Raw genomic sequence first — 21,693 nt, forward strand, 5'->3', positions numbered from 1 at the left:
GTGTGCCCAGGACCCACCGCACATGAAGCCACAGCGCTCATTCAACACAGCATGCAATTAGATGGTAAATTATGTGGTAGAGATGCTTTCTCTGTGTGCTGAAGGAAATCTGAGGCGGCCGGAACCAGTCAAGGCAGGAGGACTCAAGGGAGGATGGGAGACGGTGAGCCAGGACAGGGCCCAGCCTCCCAGGTTTCTCAGACAGCAGATCTTTGGGGGCATCTGCAATTGCGTTAGCTTCCCAGCGAGATGCACAAGCACAGCTGTATGCACACATGTTAGGGAGGCGAGCCGCCGAGGGCCTCCTGCCTGTTCTACATTCCACTGCTGACAAACATTCTGATCCAGAGTAAAATGCAGGGTCTGGGAGCCACCTCCTCGCTGACCCCTGACGTCTCCATCTCTTCTGCCTCTCTCCCTGGTTCTCCCATCCCTTCCTTCCTGGCTCCCCCGTCCCTTCCCAGTCACTACATGCTTGGAAGTCTCAACTTGCCAGACCTGCCAGCAGCTCCTGAAGCCTCAGCTGCAGCCTCCTTTCTGCCCTCGCCCATCTGCCCCCTCTTTCCCGACAGCTCCAGGTCTGCTCCTTAAGACGAAGGCCTCTCCACAAACCTGACTCTCCCGCCCCATCACTTCCAGCCCCTAACTGGGAGCTGCGGGGTGAGCACGGCCCTGCCTGTGAGCCGAGTGCAGGCTGTGGGCAGGGAGCAAGGGTGGAGGCAGTGGTGCTGCAGGTCCCCAGGTCTCACCTGCCCCTTGCCAGGAAAAAGAATAGAAGGGGCAGGATGGGAGCAGAGGATCACAGCTGATGACAAAGCTTTCAGTAAGTGCCTAGCTTCTTTGGATCTTAGTTTCTTAATCAGTCTGATGGGACAGATATCTACTGAGTATTACAGGTAAGGTCAAAGGAAGTCAGGAGGGCATATCGTGTAAGAGGTTTGGAAAGAACCTTTCGACAAGTTAGCTTGACCGTGTACAGTCACTTTGCTTTACAAACTAGACTCTGGGGAGACTTGTTAATTTTATACCTGGGGGGTGTGGGTCCAAAGGAACCAGGTAAACCTGAACTGCCAGGGTTGCTTTCTCCTCCCCTCCCCCACCCCAGGCTCCAGGGGTCAAAGGGAGGGACCCCAGGGACCACCATTCAGATTCAGGCATGCAGACCCTCTCAAGTTTCAGGGTCCAAAGCGAAGACCAAGGAGGAGCCCAGCAGACAAGCCTTGGGGTAAACCCGTTGCTGAAAACACTAGGACCGCCTACCATCTCCATCCCAAAGGAAACATTTGAATTCCTGCACCAAGTCCTTTCCGGTCTTCTCCCCCCACCTCTATTGGAAAACAGTTCTCTAGCTGTGCTGGCGTTAGAGCCCATACTTCTTCCACAGCTCAGTGTTCACGGCCTGAGTTTCAAGCCCTTACAATCACCTGGACACCTTTCGGAGTGATCTGGGCCTGGGCCCAGAACTAAAGTCCAAGTGTACTGAATCCAGGGTGGGTGGCCCAGAGAGCAATGGTTAAAACAGACTCCCAGGTAATGCGAATGTGCAGGAAGACCCCGTGAGGGTGACTGGGGCAGGGGTGGTGGTTCGGTTGCTAAGTCGTGCCCGACTCTTTGCAACTCTATGGACTGCAACATGCCAGGTTTCCCTGTCTTTCACTATCAGGTGGTGGGTGACACAATAAATGCATCTTTGGAGGAATCTCTTCTGTGTCAGGTGGCTTCCCGGTTTACTCAAGTGGTAACGAATCTGCCTGCAATGCAGGAGACCTGGATTCGATCCCAGCTTGGGAAGATCCCCTGGAGAAGGACGTGGCAACCTACTCCAGTATTCTTGCCTGGAGAATTCCATGCACAGAGAAGTCTGGCAGGCTACAGTCCATGAGGTCGCAAAGAGTTGGACACGGCGGAGCAAGTAACACTATTCACTACACTTCTGTGTCGGGTTTGGTTTACTTCCGATCACCTGAAGCTGGGTGGTTCTCAAACTTGCACAAGCCCCAGAACCATGGGCACCTGACTAGAGAATCAGATTTCCCAGGAATCACACCAGGGTCTCCGCCTCATAGCTCCAGAATGTATGTGTGTTAGTCACTCAGTTCTAACCCGTCAGGTCTCTGGCCATCCGGGTCCTCCCCCTCTCCCATGCCAACTGCACACTGTGAGCAAGTTTTACTGTTTTTCTGACTTGCCATCCCTTAATAAGAACTCTTCACAGACGCTATATGACTCTTTAGTTAAGGAATAATGGGCAGTGTATTTTTAATTTTTCACTTTCAACTCAGATTAAGCAAAAGTAGGAATAAAAAAGTGCAGTCTCCTGTTTATGCGAATCTAGGTACTGTTTAAAAGGCAACTCTTTTAAAAGGCTCCACAGACAGGTGAAAAGAGGGTCTTTAGTGGTCCTTCAGTTGTTCTGGCACTCCTGCCAGCTGGTTGCTCCCAGAAGCCCCAGGTAGGTGAGCTGACCCTCCCTACCCTGGTCCTTTCTCCCTGCTTGCCAGCCTGCACTTACCCTCCTAGAGGATGACTCCTGAGTGCCTGCTAAACCCCTCCCCATTGTCAGCCACTCTGCTGGCTTCTCAAAAGCAGCTTGTCCAAAACCTAACTTAAAAGTCCACTCCTGGAACTTTCTGGTGGTCCAGCAGTTAAGAATCTGCCTTCCAATGCAGGGGATGTGGGTCTGAGCCCTGTGGCATGTGGCAACAAGGCCTGCCCACCACAACTACTGAGCCTGCACGCTGCAGCGAAAGATCCCACATGCCGCAACTAAGATCTGACACAGCCAGACAAATAAATAAAATTTACTCCTCCTAAGAGACTATCTTCATGACTTTAGGGTAGGCAGAGAACTCAGAGATCACACACACACTCCAATAAAAGAAGAATTTGGTTAACTGGATTTTGTTCAAATGAAAAGCTTCTGACCATCAAAATAAATCCTTAAGAAAATGGAAAGTCCATACCACCTTCTTGCTCCAAACCTGCTCTTCCTCCCTAGCTCAGGATTTCCTAGCTCATATAATGACCACTCACCCCAGCCCCCAAATACCAGCCCAGTTTCTCCCTTCCCTCCAACCAGAGGCAAACTGTATCAGTTCTATCAAGTCTGCCTCCCACTGCCTGGCCCCTTCGTCAAAATCAGATGAAACGCCCTCCTAACTGGTCCTTCTTCTAACCTTCCTTGGGTCCCTTTGCATTGCAGCCAGGGAGGGTTACCTTCCCAAAATACACATCCGGTTCTCTAACATTCCAGCTCCCTCCTGCACAGTGAAGCCCACGTTTCTCACTATGACAGGGAGGCTGTAACAATCTGACCATCTCCCTTTGCAGTTTTATCTCTTCTTACACTTCCTTGCCAATTCCCACACCTAGTTACCAGCTCTCACGCTGTTCCCTGACCAACCCAGAAGCTTCATGCCTCTTTGTCTTTGCCCTCAGTGTTTCTTTTTCCTGAAACGCCTTCCTTATTTATCCTTATTGGAATTCTCAAAGGACACCTCCTCCAGGGAACCTTCCAGGAGTTCCCCCAGAAGTTCTCTTGCCCTCCTCTATGCTCACCAGACTCCTGGTGGCAGAAGCACAGGCCGAGGCCCATGCTCCATCTGATGTTGTGGCTCACGGTGGGCACTCCCACCTCCTCCTCTAGACCATGTGTGCCCTGGGACAGGGACCGTGTCCACTGTCTCCTCCAGTGCCAGCATGGTACTGCATGTATTTAGTAAATACAGACTCAAGTCCGTTTACGACATCTAGAGTACTCCTTAACAGAGTCACACAGTCCAGCTGAACCCCCCGTGCTCGAGCATCCTAGGGACCTCCTTAACGAATGCTCTGATCATGAAAGCAAAGAGAGAATAGCACCACTGGATCTTCTCCTGTTTGCCTCACAGCGAGGGCTATGAGGTTGTTTCTGAAAGCTGAAATAAAAATGCAAGAAATCTTGAGGTGCTCTAGATCCCAAACTCCTAGAGGGTTTTTTTTAGATCCCACTCAGTGCCCTTCCCCCACTGTCCCCATCAGGAAAACTCCTATCCCAGTAGCAAGCCTGCAAGATGTCTCTTCTACACAGGCCTTCCCAGCCTCCTTGGGCAGGGCTAGTTAGCTGCTCCCATGGCTCCTTTCCTCCTATTTCTATCCTAACCCTTACTGGGTTGCAGCACTTAACTGCCTACCGCTGCCAGGGTGGGATTCTGACCTTCCTTTAAACGTGTCTCTTTAGTGTCTAGAAAATGTGGGAAAGTGGCGGAGACCCAGATGCATATGGAGTTTTCTGAAAGCCTGAGCACAAAGTATTTGCTCAGTCAAGGTCTGTAACTCTCAAAATGATAGAGGGTGATCGTGTGACTAAAGAAGAGAAAATGAGCAGTAAGGGGCAGACCTAGCTAGGCACATGGTGACCAAAGCCAGAACAGGGATGTGCAGTTTCTGAGCTGAGGAAATGCCCCAGGAACATGTGCCTGTTAGGGGTGTGTTTGCAACATCACCTTTTTAGTGGTGGCTTCAAGACTCTCCCTCGCCCAGGTGAGTAGCAAGCCCTGCCATTTCTGATCCTGGCAGCAAACACAATAAAAGCGGTCCACCATGAAGAGGAAAGCTAGATTCTAGCACAAAACATGAATTTTGTGAAAGTTTTTTCTAAGCATCTTTATTAAGATGCTTTATGTATGTGCCTCTAAAAGAAGCATGTATGTGAGGTATGAGAATTCACTCAAACATTTAATTTAGGACGTCCATACAAGGAGACAAAGGGAGCTACAGGTCATGACTTCAGTCCGCCTCCCCTTAAATTATGCTATTTCCGAATCTCAGGGGTCATCTGGTCTATTTGTGCCCTGCTACAAACGAGGAAACTAAAGTACAGAGAGGAGAACAACCTTCTCAAATTGATCCTGAGTAGAGGATGTACTCCAGAGAAGGCGATAGCACCCCACTCTAGTACTCTTGCCTGGAAAATCCCATGGATGGAGGAGCCTCGTAGGCTGCAGTCCATGGGGTCGCTAAGAGTCGGACACAACTGAGCGACTTCACTTTCACTTTTCACTTTCATGTATTGGAGAAGGAAATGGCAACCCACTCCAGTGCTCTTGCCTGGAGAATCCCAGGGACGGGGGAGCCTGGTGGGCTGCTGTCTATGGGGTCGCACAGAGTCGGACAAGACTGAAGTGACTTAGCAGCAGCAGCAGCAGAGGCTATACTCAGAAACCAGGCCTCCTGAATCTCATTCCATTTACTTAATCTGATTTCACAACATCAAAACCAATCATGAGAAAAACAGCAGTTCAAGGGCAAAGGCTCAGGACCAAAGGAGTAGAGAAGGAAGTGGGAAGGGGTCCCCAGGGTGAAAGGGACCCAAACCTGGCAAGACCCTGCGGCCTGAAGACCTGCGGCCGAGGTGGGGCAAGGCGGCAGGGACAGAGGGCTGAGCCAGTGAGCTCCCTCCAACCCCGTCCTATAGTTTCAGGGGAAGCCAAGACTGAAAACCAGGAAGACCCAGTTCTAGTGGAGTTGTTTGTGAAACAGAAGCAGCCTGCGATCTGGAGTCTGGTTTAGCCCACAGGCCTGTCCACAAGGATGTCCACATGGCTCTTATCTCCTCACCTACAGGAGTCTTAGCTTCCTAGTGGTAAAATAGGGATGAAAATTAACTCTTATAGTAATTGTGAATAGTATACCTGTGAAATGACAAAAATAATACAATTTAGTAACAAGTCTGATGTCCTTTATTTAAGGGAAAACAGTCCACAGACTGGGGGAGTACAGTGGCTCAGAGCTGCAAGAGCGCCTTCCCAAGGATGCTGGACCAGCATAAGTTCCACCCACTGACAGAAGAGGCATCAGGAACAGGAACAGGGCATGATTGGCCAGCAAGGATGGGATTTCCTTACAAGGTAGCGAGTCTTGTTTCCTAGGGGAAGGTGAACCCACTAAACTGAGCTGAAGGATTAGCAGGAGTTTCCTGTACCTGCACTGACCTAGCTTCATTTATTATTTAAAAAAAAATTTTTTGGCTGAGGCATGGCATATGGGATCTTAGTTCTCCAACTGGGGATCAAACCTCGGCCCCCTATTATGGAAGCATGGATTCCTAACCGCTGGACTAGCTCATGGACCACCTAGGGTTTCCCAGGTGGCACAGCAGTAAAGAATCTGCCTGCCAATACAGGAGAGGCAAAACATGGGGGTTCAATCCCTGGGTCGAAAGATCCCCTGGAGAAGCAAATCCCCTGGCTACCCACTCCACTGTTCTTGCCTGGAGAGTCCCATGGACAGAGGAGCCTGGCACAGTACATGGGTCGCAAAGAGTCAGACATGACTGAGCACACACCACACATGGACGGCCTAACCCAATGACCTAGGTTTAGATTTCTGATCTGGGCCGGGCCACAGCGGTGGTCTCTGTTTTGTGAAACCTGAAATACAAAGTTACTTTATCATTAGGATTGTGGCAGACGTTAACGCTCCCAGCACTGTCCCTGAGATGAGGTGAAAAGTGAAAGTCGCTCAGTCATGTCTGACTCTGCGACTACATGGACTGTACAGTCCATGGAACCCAGGGATCAAACCCAGGCCTCCCACATTGCAGGTAGATTCTTTACCAGCTGAGCCACCTGAGATGAAGGAGATGCTCACAAAGCTACCCCTCTGGCCTATTTCAGGTTTGGCTGTGGCACTGCTGAACCCAGTACCTCGTTACTGTTTTCTCACCACTAAAAAATGGGGGTTGTTCTCAGCGCTCTTCTCTCTGTGCCCACCTCACACCCGCCCCACCAGATGGAGTGAACATTCCAGTGGGCGAACAGCTGGTCCACTGAAGAGACAACGGGTGCCTCTGTGATGACAGTTTCACAGCCTGTCCTAAGGGCCAGCCCTGGAACTCACTACTGATTATAGGCTGTCACAACAGTGCCTTTAAAAGGTGTTCGTTCAGCCTTTTGGTAAAGTACATGTGTCACATCGGCTCTAAAAAGCATCATCTCCTTTAAGGGCAATGTTATTTCTGAGGCCATCCTGTAAGGGTTCGGGTTTTCATTAGTTTATACACTATATGGTGAATAAGCTAGGAACGTCTGCCAGTTGGAATCCCCTAAAACTGCTACCCACATACTTGGCTAATAGTTTGGTTTTAGTGCTTAAAGGTCTACTTTACGTTGCCATTTCTCACATCTCCTGTACTAAAGCCCAGGAGATCACACTTAATTCATCTCCTTCTTCTCAAAGTGCCCGGCACAATACCCTCAACCCCCCAACACCGAAGGTGCTTGGGGATAGCTTATTAAATGGAATATAGCACAGCAGGAGATGACCCGCTGGACACTCAGGCTGTTCTTCCCAGGGCCGACAGGAAGCAAGTCTGTTGAGACTGCAGGGTTATAAAGCAAAAGGAAGCAACATTTGCTCAGCTCACAGGAGCAGCAGTACAAATGGCCAATAAACATATGAAAAGATGTCCAACCTCACTTATCTGGGAAATGCCAATTAAAATCATAGCAAGATAGTGTTTTTCCCACCCATTAGATTAGCAAAATATTGATGTTGGCACAGGTGAAAATCTTCTCATACCCTGTTTACGGGAGCCTAAGTTGGCACTGCCCTTTTTGGAGGACAATTTGGCACACTGTATAAAATGCAAAATACACATTCCTTTCAACCCAGCATTTCTCTTTCTAGGTATCTATCTGAGAGAAACAGAAGCACAAAGAGACATGACCAAGGATGTTCACTGCTGTGGTGCTTATGCAGTAAAATACTGTAAACCACACAAATGTCCACCAATAAGAGAATGGTTAAATAAAATCATGGTAATTCATACGGTGGAAGAGAACAGTAATTACGTGGCTTGATTGCCCAGACTTATCATAAGTGAAAAACCAAGCTGTAAAACGAAACTATAGTGTGGTTCTATTTATATAAAAAAGGAAAAGCGAAAAAAAGCAACTGTGAAGCAAACTTATAAATTTACACACACACATAGATGGATAAAGACAGCACCAGATACCTCTGGTAGGGGAATTAAAGTCACTGGGAGGGATGGTTGTTTTTTGTTTTTTTTTTTAAAGAATGTATTTGTGTAATACTTATATAAATCAGTTTTAAAGAATTATGCATGTCCTATTATATTCTAGCCCTGTGCTGTACATGTTCTATACACCTTATTAACCCACACAACTCTGAGATTAGAAGTAGTCATTCATTCATTCAGCAAACTTTTACAGAGTACCTCCTGAACGGCAAGCCCTGGGGGCAGAGGTGCCCAGAGGGCCTGTGCTGAACAAGCTTGGGTTGGGCAAAAGCAGAAAACAAACTGGTGAGTGGGGTTCCATGAAGATGAAACGCACACAGGACAGCAGAGTACAACCAAAGTCTACAAACAGTGCTGGGGCCTAAGCTTGAGGGGCAGAAGCAGTGGCGGGGGAGCGAGGCGGGGATGGGGTGGTCAAGTGATGCAGAAGGTCCCAGGTCCAGTGAGTGGACAAGTCGGCACCTGGACTCACTTCCAGGAAAGCGAAGGCTGTGTTGCCTGTGGGGAGAGAAGGGGGCTCTGAGTGCAGGAGAGAGAAGGGAGGAAAGGACAGACTGGAGTATGTGGACAGAAGATTACTGTTGCCTGTGTGCACGCTAAGTCGCTTTAGTTGTGTCTGACTCTTCTTTGACCCCATGGACTGCAGCCCACCAGGCTCCTCTGTCCACGGAATTCTCCAGGCAAGAATACTGGAGTGGGCTGCCGTTTCCTCCTGCAGGGGATCTTCCTGATCCAGGGATCTAACCCAAATCTCTTACATCTCCTGAATTGGCAGGCAGGCTCTTTACCACTAGCGCCACCTGGGAAGCCCCCAATTACTTGCTATCAGTATTTAATACGTATTAAACATCTAGTAAGTCTGAGGATGCAGGAGTCCCTCCATTTGGGTTGGAAGCCAGGAAAGAGGCAAGATTCTAGAAGAGCAGGACATGGTTTCCTGACCCCGAAGCAATTTAGAATCGGTTGGGGTGAAGACATTAAAGAGAGTCATAACATCACCGGCTATAACCGCGTCCTAAAACCACAGCACTGACACACACAGGGAGCCCTCAGGCCTTCTGGCTTGATGACAGTTCCAGCCGCTTGGCCAGGCCTCTGCCTCGCACTCGTGAGGGTTAATGAGGTAACACCTGTGAAAAGCCCTTCCTAAGCCTAAAGTGCTCCTTCAGGGCCACGCTGTTCTGAAAACAGAAAGAAGAGTCTGGAACTGCCCTCCTCTGGGGGAAGGTGCCTCTCGTCTCTCCTCCCCACACCCCGCCCTGGGCTAGTTCTGCCAGGCCAAGGTAAGTTCTCCTTGGCTCAAGAACAGTGGCGACCCAGTGGGGACAGCAGGAATGTGGGATGGAGAAGACTCAGGCACCGCCTTACCCATGGGAGCCTGCCCTCAGTCCCCCAGCCCCACACTATTCTCCAGGTACACTTGTCAGCACCCCCAGAAACCAATGGCCTGGGCCCGAGCTCCCCAAGAAGTTGTCTCATATTTACCCACCTCTCAACTGCTTAGCCAACCAACAGCTATTCACAGAGCCTGTTCTCCCCTGCCCAATTATCAGGTTTGGCATAACTGGTGAAGACATGTAAGAGTTAGTGAAAAATACTCTATGAAATATAACTGACTGCTAAACCCCACAATATTAACGGTAAGGACTACAGGAGTGCAGAGAAGGGAAGAGGGCAGTGTGGACTAGAGAGAATCCAGAGATCTTCTTGGAGGAGGCAACAGCTCTCGGACTCAACCCTGAAGAATGAAGAGGGGAAAGTATAGCAGAAACAAAAGCAGGAAGGAAGTAGAAAGGGGAGACCCGGTCTCTCACAGGGACTGTTCTATTAGAGAATGGTAGTGGCAGGGTTCGGGGGGTGGAGCCATTGTGGAGGTCACAGTGAGGGTCAAAGTCTTGAGAAACAGCCAGAGGATTTCTGACATGATAGGGAGACAACGGAGAGTTGCTGCTGGCTCTGTTGCAGGGCCTGGTAACGATTAAGGCAGAATTTAATCCTTACAAGGATGAGTACAGAGGTGCAGAGAATAGGAGATGGGACAGACAGACATGAGCATCCCAGCTCAGGCAGGAACCCCCACTTCTGCCTCGGCAGAGGGGTTGGAAATGCCCCATTTTTCTCATCCAATTATTTTAAATTTCATTTATTTTGAGATATTCTAAGTCTTCTTAGTTGTTTTTTTTTTTAAAGCTTAAGGTGGCAGGTAAACTCAGATGGTAAAGAGCAGACCTCACAGTGTGGAGTGATCAGGGAGGTCATGGGAAAAGGAAATTAATCCGAGGGGGATATTTTGAGGGTAGAAGGCTCTACAGGTGAGGCATGTGGACCAGGGGCAGAGTGGGGTCAGGTGAAGCCCCACAGCCTTCACACAAGCCCAGCTCCCCAGCCACCCTCCTGCTGCTCTGAGCCTGCATCCTGTGCTCCTTCATCCACCACCATGGACCTCCATTCCCGAAAAGACCACACAGTCTTGTTCCTCTGAACTTCTGCACATACTGTAAGTCTCTTTCTACCTCGCCTTTCCTCCCCTTTCCCTAAATTCAAGTTCATCCTTTAAAAGCCAAAAGCCACCTCTTGCTGATGCAAAGGTGACCCCAGGCAGAATTAGTCTATGTTCCTTGGCGATGCTCTGCCTGAGGTGCCCGATCCCTCACCCTGAGTTTTAGTTGGGGGGACTTCCCTGGTGGTCCAGGGGTTACGACTCTGTGCTTCCACCACAGGGGACACGGTTTCAATCCCTGGTCGGGAACTAAGATCACACATGCCACGTGGTGCAGCCAAAAAAAATTTTTTTTAATAAATTTTAGTGGCAATTTTAAGATTGAGAAAATGTATCTATTATCTTACTTTTCCCTGTGAGTTAAGAAAAGACTACCTTTTTTTTTTTTTAATTGCAACTGAGGGCAGGCCTCCATAAATGTTCTTTAAGTAGTTTAAGGATCACCAAATTTCTGGAAGCCCTTCAAGTATAAAAGGCATTATATCTAGCTTCTGGCCCCAGGGCTAAAGGAGAGCAAAAGCACAGACTCCCACATAACAAGTAGTTAAAAAGCAAAGCCCCTCCCACCGACCACAGAGGAATAGCCCCAAGTCCTGAACGAAATTTCCATCCCAAAGACCACACTTAAAGCTCAGAGACCTTGCAGAGGCTGTCCTGTCCCTTTTCCAAGCTCTTCCAGGAGAGAAATTTCTGCCTTCCTGGATCCCAGAGGAAATGGAAACAATCAAGTAGCCACCAGCCTCTCTCTTTCCCACCTGGCTTGGAACTTTCTCTAGAGCAAGCTCTCACACAATGTACAAGGGATAACACCCTCCTTTGTAGGCCTGGGGTAAAGACCAGTGAGAGTGAAGGTGAAAGGCCCCAGGTGGTGGCAATTCATGGCGTGTCCCTTCCCTTCCTGGTCAACACGCTTTCTCTCTGCTCATCAGACACACAGGAGGGCAGTCCCCCAGTGGTTGCTCGGGGGGACTGCTTTCGCCCCTTGGTCTCTACCGCCTCACCGCCTCTCACTGCTGAAGCCCTGGCCTGGCTTCCTCCCTCCTCATCTGCACGGAAGCCTCTCTTAGAAAAGTCACCCGCTGCCCCCGGGGGGGCAGGTGCAACCAGCCTGTTTCAATTCAGCCTCCACGGGGCAGGGTGGCCCCTGCCTCTGGAAAAGCTTCTCTCCTTTCTCCCAGGCTCTTCCTCCCAGGCCCCTTCTCAATACCGCTGCTGCCACTGCCCCTACCTCATGTGGCCATAACTGCAGGGTTTCTGTGGACCGAGGCCCGGGATGCATCTCGGTTCTCTCCAGTCTCCTAGGTGAGCTCATCAGTGTTTGTGGCTCTGTGCCTTCCCATCTTTGCATCTACAGCCTGGACCTCCCTCTGCTCTGGGATCCGGGCACCTTAGTATCTCAGACTAAACACTTGCTTCCCTCCCACCCCAAACCCATTCCTCCTCTAGTCTTCCCACCTGAGGCAGCAGCACACGCATTACCCCTGTGGGCCGTGTCCATCCTCCCCCCTTCCACATCCTTCCCATTGGTTAGCAAGCCCAGATCTGTCCCTCTCCTTCACCTTTGCTGCTCCTTTAATCTACATCAAATCACTCCTCTGCATAGAAACCTTCAGGGGCTTCTCAGGATACTCAGCGTTAAACCAGCTTCCGGCCCAGATCTCAAGGCTCTGTACGATCGGCCTCTGCTTACCTCCCCTCGCCGCCTCTCATCTGGCCCCACTCTCTCCCCTGCTTGGTTCACTCTGAGAAGACCGGTCTTTTACACAACCGAACAAGTCAGGGCCTCGCTTGTGCTGTTTCCTCTGCCTAGAATATTCTCCCCCACCCCACAACTCACAGAGCCAGCTCTTTTATTCCTTCCGGTCTCAACTTCAATGCCGCCTTCTCCAAGAAGCCTCTCCACACCACCCCACCTAAAGCAGGCCTTTGTTACTCTCTATTTCAACTCTAATAAGAGCTCTAACTTGTTTTCTATCCATGTCCCCCATCACAATGTCAGCTCCATGAGGGTAGGAATTATACATGCATGAGGCCTAGACACTGCCTGCTTACACGCTGAGAGTCCAGTAACATTTGTGGAAATAACAAAGGACGCGCAGTCACTGCCTAGGGAGCCAGCAGTTCCCTGTAAGAGTGAGAGGTTAACCTGAAGGGGAAGGGGAAACTGAGGCTCAGCCGGGGCCTGACAACAGCCACAGACGGTGGCTGAAGCTAACTTCCAGTTTCCCGGTTCTGTGGGACAGGCTGGGGCCCAGGCCAGAGAAGGCACCTCACCTCCCTTTTCCAGCGTGCCAGCCACTCGTCCCGCTTGCGCTTGCTGATGTAGTAGGGGTCCCCCGCCTGGAAGGTGAGCCGCGGCATGGGCCGCTGGCGGAGGCTGGACTCCCAGCCCAGGCCACCCCGCAGCCGGCCCCGGGAGCCCTAGGACAGAGAGACGACAGACAGACCGGCATTAAGGTGGGCGTGGACAGCCCTGCTGCAGGGTCGTTCCTCCTGGAGGGGAAACCAAGGAGGCACTCACCTCATACAGAACACAGGAGCTCTGACTCCTGGCCAGAGATGCCGGCCCTGGAGTGAGGGACAAGCCCCTGCCTGGGTGTAAGGAGTGAGGGATGGGGGCGGGATGTGGGGCAGGACATAAAACAGAAGGGGAGGTGCTTGGTCTCGAGTGGGGACCAGCTGGCTGCCTCGCTGGGGGCCTTCCAACCTCCACACCCACTTCCTCTGCTCCTCACGGAGGGACAAGTACAGAAGGGGCCAGGGGCCACCTCGGGCTCCCCTCACACACACTCGCCACAGTCGGTCAGAGCGGTGGCTTTCTTCTCCTAGAATCAGGATCCATAGAGCCCCTGGGGGTTGAGGAAAACACTTGCCTCCATTTTCATGGATTCGATGTTGGTCTCCTTCTGTTCTTTGCCTGTGGAGAGGGAAGAACAAAGGGACTGTCGGCAGAGTTACAGGAGTGGCTCAGAGGCCTCACCTTGTGCCTGGGGTCCCTGCCTCGGGGATAGGGCTTCTCCAACCATTTGGTCGCGCCTATGTCAAACCTGATGGCCTACTGTGTGCCAGGCATTATATCATGCTGGCCCCAGGACTCAGAGCGCAGCCAGGGCAGAAAAAGGACCTGGGCAGGGTTGGAGGCCCAAACCCAAAGGAACAACAGAAAAGCCAGGGCTGTGGTTTCTGGCCCATGGAGTGAGTCAGGCACACAGGAGGGTCTGGAAAGAGCCCCTTTGGCTACTCCCAGTCAAGAGAGCTCAATTACTGGAGGGGAGGCCAGACTGCGTGGTGTGGGGTGTGGCAAAGATGCTCTGGGGGTGGGAGGATGGGGGCGCATGGGGACTGGAGCAAGACTACTGAAGCAACTTTGTCTCTTTGAGACTCAGTTTCCTCATGTGGAAAGTAAAGATGCTGGAAATGGTTTCTAAGGTGCTCCTGCAGCTCTCAACACCATGCTTCTACCATGAATATCTGCCTCTGTACCCCATTCTCAGGTCCCTGAGTTCTGTCTTTATTCTAGAAGCCTTGGATTCCCACTCTCCACAGTCGTTCTGTAATCTCTCCCAGCTTTTTCCTTGTTGAGGATAGGTACATAACCCTGCTAATGCTTCAGACAGCATTTCCCTGCTCCTCTTCCCCACGGTTCCTCAGTTGGCCTGGACTCCAGTTCCTGGAAGGGAAGGCTCCCCTGGGGGCTGAAGCCCCAGCAGTACAGCCTTTAAAGGTTGGGGCAGGGAGGCCTTATCCTCTCCTGTCCTTCTGCAGGTTCCAAGCTCCAGAAGGTCCTGGAGCTCCTACGCTGGTCCTGTCCCTCTCAGGTTCCTCACTGGCACACTCCAGAGTCTGCAGCCCTGCCTGGCTGTGGGTTGGGTTAATTATGCCTTCCAGCTTCCTGCTGGAGACTGGGGGTGCTGAGGCAGGGAGGCTGGGGTGTGTGTGGAGGGGGGGGTGAGCCTCCTCTCACCTGGGCCCCAGAACTCCTTTGTCTGAAGCCAAGATTGCTGAGCTTGGCCCCAAAGCAGGAAGGTCACTACGGCTGGCTCAAGGTCACTTGGGAGGCTGGGGGTAGGGGGTTTGTGGGCAGTGTGAAGGGGAGACAAAGAGCCCAAAACGGAAAAAACAGCCCTTCTTGCATCTCCTGGCTGTGAGGCGGAAACCAGCCACAGCACTGAAGGTCTCAGAATCCCCAGGCCCCTGAAGAGGCTGTTTCTTTCCCCCTCTCTCACTCACCGAGGGAGACCTGCGGCTCCACTCTGGGCTTCGATGACCTGGAGCCTGGGGACAGGGCAGGCAGGGCTGCACCTGCGGGTTTGCTGGGAGGTGTGGACCCCGCGGTGCCAGATGCCCAGGGCGCCGGGAGGAAGCGGGGGCGCGTGTTAACTCGCCAGCGCTGTGTACACAGCCGGCCTTTTAAGGTACGTCTCACCGGACTTTCCCTGTCGCTTCCTCGTGCTTCCTTTAGGCCCTCTAGCCTCACAACTGCCAGCCGCCCCCCACGCCCCTCAACTGTTTCTCGTGCCTTCTGGGGCAGGGCTGCCCCTCCCGCCCGCCTTCTCCGGGCCTCCCTCCTTCCCTGGGGTCCCCGCCCCCCAACTTCTCTCAGACCCCCGGCGTTCCACCCGGCCAGGCTTTGGGCCGGCCAGGAGGGGGCGCCCACCCTCGTATCACGCGGCGCCTGGGACTTTTCTTCCGGGGGACCCTCCGTGGCTTTTGGCTTTGTGGGGAATCCTCTGTTCACTAGAATTACCGAGAATCGGGGCTGAAAGGAATTGTCGAGATGATGGGGTACTTGTCTTGCCCTTCGAGGGGGAAACTGAGGCGCGGGCGGGGGGGGGGGGGGGGCGGGGGCCGGGGAGCCGAGGGACTTACTGCCAGAGCTGAGATTTCAGGGCTCCTGACTCCCAAGCCGGCTGTCTCCTTTTTACATCGCACCACCCTGAGGCTCCCCTCTTCCTCCTTCCCCAGCCCCCATGCTCCCCGAAACAGAACTACTTTTCCTCATGCGGTTTCCAACTGGCTTCTTTCTGGAATGTTCTCCCTGACAGATTCCGCGCATGCCCACTTGAGTGATATCGCACACACACTTTCCAGCCCGGCCCAGCAAAACAACCAACTGGGCTGCTTCAGAATGCAGCGCTTGTCCTGAGTCAGGGGGTGGTCAGCAGCTCTCTGGACAGTCCCTCTGCCGTCCATCTGCTCCCGGCCCAGACCCAGGGTCGCAGGCTGGGCCAGGTGGCTGTGCGTCTTCCAGGATGGCCCTGGCAGGCTTGGACATAACCCTGGGGCATCTCAGGTCCTGGGGGCAGGGGAGGCCAGAGTGCTTCTAACACTTACCTGCTGGTCTGAGGCTATACTCTGCCAGGGGGTCACCTCCAAATTCCCTTTAAAATGAACCAAAATCCCAATGACAGGACTGAGGTCAGGCTGGCCTCAGAGGGTAGTTACTAGCCGAGTACTAGTGTGTCAGTCTAAGCAGAGAGAAGCTCTGTGCTGACCCTCATCTGGCCCTTCACCAAGCTGTATAATCTCAGTAACTAACTTAACCTGTCTGAACCCTCAGTCTCCCCATCTGAAAAATGGGGATAATAAAAGTCTTCCTTAGATGCTGGCAAGGATTAAATGAATTACATAAAGAGAAGGGCTTCTCAAAGTTTAATATGCCTCAGAATCATGAGGATCTCTTTCAAATGTAGATTCTGATTCAGTAGGTCTAGGGTGGGGCTGGAGACTCTGTATTTGTAACATGCCAGGTGATGTCAGGAGACGCTGCTGGTCCATGGACCATTTTGAGTAGCAAGAACATAGAACACTCAACACATGGTTAATATTCAGTAAAAAAGAGAGCTACATTACCATCATTACTACTATCACCATGATGGCCTTAATGCTCGGAGTGCAGGAGCAGTTCCAAGGCCACCACCTGCCTGTCCAGGTGGCTCTTGTCCTTATTACTCATCATCTCCCCTGTTCCTCCTTTCTCCTGGCTGTACTATCAGGATTTGGGGCTCCTACATGCACACAGGAGGGTGCCCAGGCCAAGACTGCTTTAAAGTCCTCCATGTTTCCTGTGTAGGAAATAATGAGAGGGATTCCGGGAGAGACAGATGGGGCCCCTGAAAAGACCATGGCCAAGTCACTTTCTCCCTGGGGCCTCAGTCTCCTTCCTTCTTGGAACCAAGCAGCTGCGTATGCATTCTATGGGGCTGACTGCTGGACCGGTGGCCAAGCCTCCAGTAGGCCACTGCCCACCCCTCTAGGTACCAGCTCACCAGTCTCCGCATCCAGGCAATTCACCGTGACCTTCAGGGATCCCAGCTCTGATCCCTGCCAGCATCTCCACAGCCTCAATAGCTGAGGCCACACAGGAGTGCTCCAAGGCCAAATTTTGGAGATCAAGGACACAGGGGATGTTCTCACCCACTGCACTTTGTACTAAGAGTCTGAGAAGGATCCACTCAATGTGCGAAAGTCCCAAACCCAGGAGTCACCCTGACATCATCTCTGCCCGGCCCCCTCCTGTCCCTGGCGCTTATCCACAGCTCTCCAGATCTGCCATCCTCCCCTCGGCGCCTGATTGCTCATCTTGCTTCCCGGCCCCTCTGTTCCATCCCAGGATCCAGATGGCAAAGGGATCTTTTCAAAACGTAAAGCGGATCATGTCACCCCTTGAGAGGGCAGCCTTGAAGCTGCGCTAGCTGTATCTGCTGTCCCCCTGTCAAACACCCTTCTCCCTCCCTCCCCCCATTCCACACACGTGTGGGTTTCTGTCACGTCCCTGGATACCCTGCTCCCTCCCACCTGTTCTCACCCCCTCCCTGCGCTTCCCCTCCCCTGGTAAACCCCAGCTCATCCTTCTGCTTAGGTGTAACAGCCCAGCTTGTCTGGGGCTCCTCTGTTACAGTTCCTGAGAATCATGTTTATTTTCTCTTCGAGAACTTATCTCTGTGTATAAACACACACTTGTAAGTGTGCATTTCTCATTAATGTCCATCTCTTCAGTGGATTGTTGAGGTCCTCCAGGGCAAGAACCAGGTTTTTGTTCATGATAGCTTCCCCAAATCCCGGCACACGTCAAGTAAGTGTTTAATAAACCCCTATTGACCAACTAGAGGAGTTGCTCCTGAGAACGGAGGACAGGGAAATCCCAAACCGAAAGCAAACTCTCACGAGTTAAGAGCAGCCTCACAGTGCTGGCTCCATCCCAACAGGCAGGAAGGCCTGCCCCAGCCCTGGGCCTCAGCTGGGTGCGAGCTATGGTGGGGTCCCAAGAGCTGCCTGTTTGGTGGGCAGGGCCGGTGGGTTCCCAGTTCTGCTCTTGTATATCTGGCCTTTGTAAAGGGAGATGGCGTTTTCTCCCTTTCTTCCTGTTTCAAATCAGGCCGCATGGCCACTCCTCTGCGTGTCAGGACACATCCCCAGAGGTGCTGAGTTCAGGACCAGCCGCCACATCAATCCCACCCCCCAGAACAGCAGGGGGCATGAGAAGGGCACACAGACTCTGAAGCTAGAGACCAAGACGAATGAATTCCGAATCTGCCAACAGGCTTGGGGTCCCTGAGCAAGTCACTACATCTCATTAAGCCTTGATTTTTTCCCACCTTAAGATGAGGCTCATAATACCTCTTGAAGAAGACTGAGAGAGTAAATAAAACCACAGATGCAGAATGAGTACCTCAGAAAGCCCTTTGCACGTGGTGGGGGCATCATAAATATTAGTTGAATAGTAAATGAATGAAAGATTTTTTTTTTTTTAATAAATTGGGAAATCTCTTCTGGAGATGCTCTCTACCCTGCATGAATATGAGGTTTGGAAGCATGCGAAATTAAGTCACGCCAATTAATCGATTGATTCACTCCCCATCATGTACTCTTGGAAGGAAGGCATTCTGAAATTAAAATGCACATATGCAAAACAACCTGGCAGGGCCCTGGGAGGATCAAACGTGATAATGTATGAGAAAGCGCTTGGTAAACTGTGAAGCCCTGTACAAATGCTAGTTGTCCTCATTACTAACATGTTTACAGTTCTGTTGGCCCTGAAATCGCTGGCTTAACCTGAAAGAAAAAAGTGGGCAACTTTCCAGGGCTTCAGGGCTAGGCCAAAAAGTCCCTAGAGGAAGAGGTCTGGGCTGGGCAGTGCACACCCCACCCCCACCTGCCCTACCCCTCCCCTACTCTGCAACCACTGAACTTCAGTCCCGTCTGCTGAACTGTGGTGGGCTTAGGACATCTGCACTGGGAAAGGCTGACGGCGATTATAACACCCACAAGGGCACCTGCTGCCCTCGAGCGCCCAGGCCAGGGGCTTCCAATGTGTGGATCCCTAAGAGCCGCAGGTCTTGTAGAAGAGTGAGCAGGCGCGGCCAAGGCTGATGGAAAGCAAAGAGAACAACCAGCCTGTGGGGAGACAGCCATCACCCCAGTTCAGCAACCACTAGCATTCTGCAAACTCACTGTCGTACCAAATCTAGTTTTGTTTTTTTTTCCATGAGAAGCCAAAACTCCAGATTTTTATGTGAAATTTCTTGATTTTGAAATATTGGCAATTAATTTTCTTTTTAATGTTTAAAATACTGCCTGGGTCAAATAAAACGTGCGTGGGCTATATCCAGCCAGTAGCCTCCAGGGCACACAGCCTTAGCAAGTAGACCTTCAGCCACCACCCAGCAGGTGCCTCCTGGGACCTTCCAGGCCCTGAGTTCTAACCCTCAGGGGGATCCCAGCCAGCCCTGCAGAGGCTTCCCCCCTTGTGCCCGGGACTTACCCTCTTCTGCAGGGGCTCCCCGGCCATCCTTGGGGGTGCAGCAGCCATTCTCTACAGCTCTGGAGGCTTCGGGCGGGGTCTCAGTGGCACCCTCTCCCTCTGCTGGGGCCCCGCCCTTCTGCCCTCCAGCGGGGCTCCCCTCCTCTGGCTGGGGCTCACTCCGCTTCTCCAAGTCCCCGTTGGGTAACAGCTCTGAGGGGCCTGAGTCTTGGGCCATGGACAGGGACTTGGAGGTCACAGCGGGGTCCTTCGGTGTGTCACTGCTTTCCACCTGCAAAGATAAACATGAAGGGAGCGTTAGACCAGTGGTTTCAGCCCCTCATTGACCCATTGGAGATTCTGGTGAAAATTACGTCTGTCCAGAAAATGGTGTTCACATAAATGTGTATGCAGTCAAACACACTCACAATTTTTTCTCTCAGATTCAAGGGCTTCACCCTCTGAAGTCAAAAGGTCTGTGGACTCCAGTGAAGAAAACAGGAAAATGTATGAGAAAGTGCTTTGTAAACTGTGAAGCCCTGACAAGTGCTAGTTGTCTTCATTACTAACATGTTTACAGCTCTTTACCCCAGCTCACAGCAACCCCACTCACTGAAGTGATGGGGGGGTCCCCAAGTCTTCCCTGTGGCCCCCACTGAAAAGGAATGCTCCTCATTTTATCCCCACTTCAAACCAGGACACTTCCCCAGAGGATTCCAAGTAACCCCGGGCTGATTTGACTCCTGTGTCAACGCCCCTCTGGCTGTCCTCTTGAGCTGCTGCCTGGCATGTGGAGTGCGAGGGTGAAAGGGGGGCCTCCTCTCCCCCAACCTGAGCACTGTTCCTTCCCTCAGCTTTGGCCCCACAGCCTCTCGAGGGTGCTCAGACCCCAGGAGAGCCAAGTCCCTCCTGCCAGAGCACACAGTGGCCTGCAGCAAGTCTGGAGTACATGGTGCCATGTTCCCCTCCAAAAGGAAGTGTCGTGCTTTGTCCCCAGGAGTCTCAGAACTGAGCTTGCTACAGGAAACACACTGAGAGTTGTCATAACCGTCCCTCCTAAGTGTCACTGCACGGTGGGCGAAGCTCCCTCTCACCCGTTACCCCTCAGAGCACCCGGCCTCCTGGGGAGGCTCCCAGAGACTTTTGTGATTAGCTCGAGGTCACACACCTTGTGAGGACAGAGCCTGGCGAGCATCTGGCCCTCGGCCATCCGGGGGCAGGTAGGCCAGGACATCTCAGAAGGGACAGAGGTGTCCTCTCAGGGCAGGAGAGACACGAGTCCCCCTGTGCTTGGTGCTCTGCCACACCCGCAGGCACCGGACCACCCGCCGCAGCCCTGTCTGCTGGCTCCCCTGCAGAATTGGTGGAGGGCAGGCGCGGCACAAGCTCAGCAAAAGCCTCAGGAAGGTGCTGCTCAAGAGTGTGCCTCAGTTTCCCCACCTGTTTTCTGTTTTTCTGTTTATAAAAGCCAGTCACATACAAAAATTCTAACCACACAAAAATGAATAGCATTGAAAGGTTAAAGCCCCTATTTCAATTCCCTGCCTCCAGAATCACTCCCCACAGGTGAACCATCATTAACAGTTTGGCGAGTATCTTTTCTCGACTTTTTTCCCTGTGCATCTACAGTCATACATAAGTTGCGTGTTTATACACACGTATTTACACACACATCCAGATCCAGAATTTTTTTTTCCCCCCTAAGAAGGGATCATATGACTTATCCTGTTCTGCAACTTGCTTTTTCACTTCGCAAGCACAGCGGGCACCTCTCCATACCAGCGCGTATGGATCTGGCTCACTCTGCCTTGGCTGCTCAACATTCTATTGAAAGGATGGTCCTTAATTTATTCAAACCGTCTCCTAGTGGTGAGCTTTGGGCTGATGGGCTTTCTGTTGCAGAGAACCTCTTGCACTTACAGCTCTCTGCACCTGTGAATTTCCATAGGCCAGAGTCCTAGAAGTGGCCTGGCTGGGGAAGAGGGTCTGCCCATCCAAGTCTGAGGAAAGAGATCCTGCCAAACTCCCTCCAGATAGCTATACCCCTGAAGAACGTACTCCAAAGCCTGACTGAGCGCTGGGTTCCCCAGCCCCTCCCTGGCAGGCCCCGCAGTTTCCAAGGCCGCTTCTGCCCCAGGGATCCACACTCTCACCAGTGAGCCCACTGCTGTACGGCGAGGAAACCCCAGAGGCAGCAAAGAGGGACAAGGGCCTTGGAGAAAACAACAGAAATAAAAGCCAGAGTCTGCCCTGGAGGAGGTTCCCTACACAGAGCAGCCTGAGGGCATACAGAGGGACCTCGAGGCCTGGCCAGGCTGCTTTCTCCGGGGGAGGGGAGCATGTGGACCGGCTTGGGCAGGCCTGCTTCCAGGAAGAAACCCTACCACGGAAGGCTACACATGTGTGTGCGCCCCAGCAGTGGGGGTGGGG

General features: G+C 52.1%; 1 protein-coding gene across 1 annotated transcript in view; it reads right to left on the bottom strand.

Moving 5' to 3' along the window:
* The window catches only part of DNMT3A (DNA (cytosine-5-)-methyltransferase 3 alpha), a 101,251-nt gene that overhangs the window by 31,539 nt on the left and 48,019 nt on the right, over positions 1–21,693 (bottom strand). The window contains exons 4-6 of the mRNA XM_010840688.1: positions 19,285–19,555; positions 13,394–13,437; positions 12,795–12,941 (exon numbers count right to left, since the gene is read on the bottom strand). Of these exons, the coding sequence (XP_010838990.1) occupies positions 12,795–12,941; positions 13,394–13,437; positions 19,285–19,555 (462 nt within the window). The remainder of the gene's footprint in view (positions 1–12,794; positions 12,942–13,393; positions 13,438–19,284; positions 19,556–21,693) is intronic.

Source organism: Bison bison, unplaced genomic scaffold (assembly GCF_000754665.1).
Source record: "Bison bison bison isolate TAMUID 2011002044 unplaced genomic scaffold, Bison_UMD1.0 scf7180017864145, whole genome shotgun sequence".
NCBI classification, from domain to species: Eukaryota; Metazoa; Chordata; class Mammalia; order Artiodactyla; family Bovidae; genus Bison; species Bison bison.